Here is a 6,000-nt window from a genome sequence, read left to right on the forward strand (position 1 = left end):
AGGGGTGGTCCTTGGGAATTGGGGCCTGCTGAGCAGATCCTGGTGGGATCAGGGAGGCACTGGGGGCCAGGAGAGGTCGGGGGACATTCCCAGCCTGGCATGGGGCCAGCAGGGCCCTCCTGCCCCTGGGAGCTCCAGCTGTGGCCTCGCCCTGTCCGTGGTCTGTCTGCTCTGTCTGTCCCACACTGAGGCTGCGCTGGAGCAGCACCGTGGGAACACCATGGGAGCACCCACATTTTCTGGGAAAAGGGATAAATTCCTGCCCTGGGCTGGGCACTCATTGCAGCCCCAGCTGTAGGGCTGGCACTGGTTTTGGGAAACCCAGATGGATTGTCCCGGGCTTGTTCCTGTTTTGGGAAACCCAGATGGATTGTCCCGGGCTTGTTCCTGTTTTGGGGAACCTAGATGGATTGTCCTGGGGTCGTTCCTGGTTTTGGGGAACCTGGCTGGATTGTCCTGGGGTCGTTCCTGTTTTGGGAAGTTCCTGGTTTTGGGGAGCCCAGATGGATTGTCATGGGGTTATTCCTGATTTTGGGGAGTGCTTGGTTTTGGGAAACCCAGATAGATTGTCCTGGGGCTGTTCCTGTTTTGGGGAGCCTGGCTGGATTGTCCTGAGGCAGTTCCTGGTTTTGGGGTGCCTGGCTGGATTGTCCTGGGGTTGTTCCTGGTTTTGGGAAGCTCACACAGATTATCCTGGGGTGTGTGTGGGAAGGAGAGCAGGAGGAGAGCAGGGACAACCCCCTGATGGGTTCTTCCTGGATCTCCCCCCAGCTCCATCCCTTCCTCCTGCCCCCCGGGGGTCAGCGTGGGGGTCCCAATTCCCGGTGGGATCGGGATGGGGGGGAGCTGCCCGCCCTTCCCACACAGACCCCTCCATTCACAGCTCCCTCCCTGTTAATTTGTTGTGGCCAGGAGCAGCAATAGCTGCTTTGTGCTGAGCGAGGGAAGGAGGGAAAAAAAACCCCAGAGCCCAGACAGCGGCTCCAGTGTTTTCCAGCAGGGATGGTTTTCCCCCTCCGTCCTCCCTCTCTTTGCCTGGAATAATGTTTGTGATTGTAATGGCCTGTCCTGCCCAGGGAAGCCCAGAGCTCTCCCCCTTGCCCTCCCCTGCTCTGTAAACCCTGGGAGAAGTTTAAACAACCCTGAGAGGTTTTTCTCACCGGGCTTATTTTACTCAGAGGAAACGAGGGGGTGAAAAAAGGGAGCTGGAGCTGTTGGCAGAGCAGGAACTGAGCTGGGAGAGGCTCTGGGATCTCTCTGGGATCGCTCAGAGCCTGAGCCCGCCCTGCTGGAGCCCCCCGGGGTGGTCCCACTCTCGGTGTGCCCCAGTGCCACCAACAGAGCCCAGCAAAGCTGGGTGGGACAGGGATGTGTGGGGAGGGAGCCCACGGCACAAACACGAGCCCTGCTTGGTGCCTGAAACGTTCCCTCAAAATCCCAAACCCCAAACGTTCCCCCAAACCCCAAACGTTCCCCCAAACCCCAAACATTCCCCCAAACCCCAAATGTCCCCCCAAAATCCCAAACCCCAAACGTTCCCCCCAAAATCCCCAAATCCCCACCCAACATTCCCCAAACCCAAACGTTCCCCACACCCCAACCCCAATGTCCCCCAAATCCCAACCCCACGTTCCCCCCAAATCCCAACCCAACATTCCCAAAATCCAAACCCCAAATTCCCAATCCCAAACCCCATACGTTCCCCCCAAATCCCATACGTTCCCCCAAAATCCCAAACCCCAAACGTTCCCCCAAACATTCCCCCAAATCCCCAGCCCCTGCAGAGCTGCGAGGGTGGAGGTGGCTGTGCCAGCCATGCTCAGCTCCAGCAGGGATCCAGCAGGAGCTGCTCAGGGAATTCTCCCCTGGGAGGACAAAACCCTTCCCTGGGAGGGTGGGCAGGCCCTGGGATGGAATTCCCAGAGGAGCTGGGGCTGCCCTGGATCCCTGGCAGTGCCCAAGGCCAGGCTGGGCAGGGCCTGGAGGTGTTCCTGCCATGGCAGGGCTGGGATGGGTCCCACCCAAAGCATTCCAGGATTCTGGGGTTCCATGGCTATGCACAGCCTGCTCTCCCCTGCCCTGAGTGTGACCCTGGAAGTTCCGTGGGATTCAGGAGGGGGAAAAGAGGGGAAGCAAAGCCCTGTGGCTGTTGGGGCCCCTCTGGCAAAGCCCCCCAGGAGGGAGGAACCTCAGCCCCCCCTCGAACCTGGGAATGCTGCTCCAGGTGCCAGGAGTGGGAATGCTGCAGCTCCCGGGAATCCTCGGGCTGGAATCCCTCCAGGGCCTCTCAGGACGCATCTCTTCTCCTCATCTGCTCCATGGGCTGGTGCTGGAGCTGATGGAAGCTCTGGAGCTGGTGGGGGATGGAATTTGCTGGGATCCTGTTAAATGTGGGCCCTGGGGCTGGGAGCTCTTCCACTGAATCCTTAATCGTGTCCCTTTTTCCCAGCAGCCTATCCCAGGCTGAGCTTAGCCCCTGACATAAACAAATGGATCTATTTGTGCTTTTTTTAGGAATTTAGCCATCGGGATTGGGATCCAGAACTTCCCAGAGGGCCTGGCTGTCAGCCTGCCCCTGCGTGGTGCTGGATTTTCCACGTGGAAAGCCTTCTGGTGAGCTCTCCCTCTGCTCCAGGGAAAGGAGCCTCCAGCAGCCCCTCTGATCCCCCACATCCGTGTGCAGCTCCATCAGGAACGGGATTGCTCTGGATCTGCTGCATTCCCTCTGCTGCTGGGAGTGCTGCAGCTCTCCAGCACTGTCCTGCTCCTTCCACACCCTCCAAGGGCAGATCCCAGCCCCTGGATCCCAAGGGATGCAGCCCTGATCCCAACCATCACCACATCCCAGGGGAGGAATCCCTGATCCCAACCATCACCACATCCCAGGGGAGGAATCCCTGATCCCAACCATCACCACATCCCATTTCAGTGCCTGTGCTGAGCTCCCAGATCCTGCAATGCCATTATTATTATTATTATAATTATTATTAATATTAATATTAATATTGTTGTTTAAATTTTTATGTCACTTCATTTTTCTTTCCCTCCAGGCTGGATTCCAACCCCACTCCTATTTTTCCCCCTTTTCCCTGAGGTGCAGAAGCCAAGGGCACAAGCCCTGGGAGCAGGAGCTGCGTTCCTGCCCCTGCCCTGCTCTGGGTGATGGATGGAGGGCAGGGCAGGCTCCCAAACTGCTCCAAAGTTTTGTTTTCCTTTCCTCCCACCCACCTCCTGAAGTGCTGGGACTTGCAGCAGGATTGCTGCTGCTGGGAAGGGATTTCCCGTGGTCCAGAGAGGGAATCTAGAGGGAATCCTAGAGGGAAAGAAAAGGAGTGGGCAGAAGGTGGTGTCCTGGAGGAGAGGGCCAGGTGCCCCCTTTGGGACCGAGTTGTGCTGACTGGGAGCTGGATCCCTAAATCCCACAGAGCTGCTGGGGGCAGGAATTAGATCCTGCCTGGAAAGCTCAGCTGGGAAATTGTCAAAATTGTTCTGCCAAGCCCTTTCCTGTTCCCATAATCCAGGTGCCTTGGCCAGGCGTGGCCGCTGTCTGACTCCTGCGGGGCACTGGAGAGGGCACAGCGGGGATGGGGCAGCGTGAGCCCTGTGGTCCCTTTGGGATGGCTGGGCCAGCCCTGCTCCAGCTCTCCAGGGAAGTTCTGGCTGTTTGTCTGGCAGGTATGGGCAGCTGAGTGGGATGGTGGAGCCCCTGGCCGGGGTCCTGGGCGCCTTGGCCGTGGTGCTGGCGGAGCCGCTCCTGCCCTACGCGCTGGGATTCGCCGCCGGAGCCATGGTCTACGTGGTGATGGACGACATCATCCCCGAGGCACAAACCAGGTGAGACCCCCCTCACCTGCGGGGGGATCCCAGCTACCCCTGGGAACGAGGAGTGTCCATGGGAACGGGGAGTTTGGGGGATATAAACACCCAGCCAAGGAAGTGGAGATGGGCTCTGCTCCTTGGCTGGAGTAGGGGCTGGGAATCCTCCAGGGAGCAAAGTGAAAAGGGGGAAGTTATCCCATGGAGATGGGGTTTGGGATCCTGGGGGGTCAGGATGCAGCCAAGGGATTGCTGTGCTCCCTGCCCATGCCAGGGAATGGCCCCCGTGGGCAGGGGGGCTGGGACGGGACGCGAGCAGCATTCCCTGCTCCAGCATTCCCCTCTCCCCTGTCCCTGCAGTGGCAACGGGAAGTTGGCATCCTGGACCTCCATCCTGGGCTTTGTGGTGATGATGTCCCTGGACGTGGGGCTGGGGTAGGGCAGAGCTGCGTTCCCAGGAGGACACAGCAGAGCCCCGCCCGCGGGATCGGGAGCCGGACACGCCTTGGCCCGGGACTGGATCTGTACATAGATTTTTGGGATCTGGTTTGGTGTTGATTTCCTCTGATTTTGTACCTCCCCCTCCCCTCTGAGTTCCTGGAGATGGTTTCCAAGCACAAATATGGGTGGGACCTCCCAGATCCCGGCTTGGTTTTCCTCTTGGAATGGATGCTGGATGACGCTGGGCTGGTTTCTCCAAGGAAAGGCATTTGGGATTTTGATCCTCTCTGTTCTGTCAGAGGCTGGGAATTCCCTGTCCCATGTGGAGGCTGGCCTGGGGTCTGGAAATGGAGTAAGCTCCTTATGGAGTGTGGGATTGCACCCTTTTTTGGGAAGGTCGAAGGCATTAGGACTGTGATGAGTCTTCCACATCCTGCTGCTCCTCAGGAACGCTGCAGGGAATTGCTTTGGGTGCATGGAGATAGTCCTGGCAAATAAAGATGAATTTTCTTGGGATCTCTGCAAGAGGGAAATGTCATTTCTTCCTAAATGTGTCTCAGAGGGGCACTGCTGCCATGTGCTGTGTCCAGTGCTCCGGGGTTTTCTCTGGGAAAAACCCCAGGAAAGGAGGATTTGAGTGTTCTCCATGCAATTCCATGGAAATCCAAGGGATTCTGGATTTCAGCTGCTGCTTCCAGCAATCAGAACTCCCTGAAGGGCCAAGCCAGGGCTCTCCTGCTCCCCTGCAGGAAGGGCAGGAGCTGAGCCAGCACCGGAGCATCCCGGGATGAATGGATGGATGAATGAATCCCTCAGGATGAATTAATTATCCCACCCGGAGAGCCACAACCGTGCAAGGACATTCCTGCCTCTTCTCCTGATGCTTCCCAAGCTTTTCTTGTGGAATGGCTCCTCCTGAGCAGGCTGAGGAGTGAATCCTGCCCATGCCCAGGGAGGAGGGAACTGCCAGGCTGGGAGGATGCTGCAAATCCCAACTCCCCCTCGCTCTCATCTCCAGCACAAAGGGCTTCCCTAAACCCTCCTGTGGAACACCTGGACCACCTGGCTGCCTCCTGCTGCTCAGTCCCTCTGGAAGTGGGGCTGGGATGTCCCAGACCCCCCTCCGCTCCCACCGGAGCCAAAGGGAACAGGCTGGAATAAACTGAGCTCTCCGTTTTGTTCAGTCCTGGTTTTTTGGATGGATTCCCTTTGTGTGTCCCTCTGGATGACCCAAAGCTCCTGTCTGACGATGGATTTGACCTTTGAACTGTGATTGCTTTCAATAAATGGGAAATGGAGTTTGCACGGAGTTGTTTCCATGCCGTAAATCCACGGATTTGCTCCTCCTCCCTCCACTCTGCTGGGGTTCCTTCCTCCAGCCTCACTGGTCCTGGCTTTCCAAGGTCCTGCTCTTGGCTGGGAAGGCTTTCTTGGGGCTGGGAAAAGGAGGGAAAAGCCAAGGAGAGGCCGTTTCACCCTGGCTGTGCATCCCTGGGAACTGCAGGGCTGAGCTGGGTCCCTCCAGGCCCGGGGGAAATTTGGGAATTCAGCCTTTAGCAGGATCAGCCAAAGGGGTGTCAGGCCCTCCTTCTGGAAAGGTGACAGCTGTCCCTGCGTGCCAGGGCAGGAGAGGGAAGGGATCTGCCCCAGCTGGGAATCAGAGCCCTTCCAGTGTCCCATTCCCAGGGCTGGAGCATCTCCCACTGCTCTCCCTAATCCCACTCCCACTGGAGGCTCTGGAGA

General features: G+C 58.0%; 1 protein-coding gene across 1 annotated transcript in view; it reads left to right on the forward strand.

Annotated features, from left to right (window-relative positions):
• SLC39A11 (solute carrier family 39 member 11) overlaps nt 1–5,562 on the forward strand; it is a 41,794-nt gene extending 36,232 nt beyond the window's left edge. Inside the window, exons 8-10 of the mRNA XM_050981571.1 lie at nt 2,515–2,613; nt 3,676–3,834; nt 4,177–5,562. Of these exons, the coding sequence (XP_050837528.1) occupies nt 2,515–2,613; nt 3,676–3,834; nt 4,177–4,255 (337 nt within the window). The 3' untranslated portion in view covers nt 4,256–5,562. The remainder of the gene's footprint in view (nt 1–2,514; nt 2,614–3,675; nt 3,835–4,176) is intronic.
• The last annotated feature ends 438 nt before the right edge of the window (nt 5,563–6,000 follow it).

The sequence above is a fragment of the Serinus canaria genome, chromosome 18 (assembly GCF_022539315.1).
Source record: "Serinus canaria isolate serCan28SL12 chromosome 18, serCan2020, whole genome shotgun sequence".
NCBI lineage: Eukaryota > Metazoa > Chordata > Aves > Passeriformes > Fringillidae > Serinus > Serinus canaria.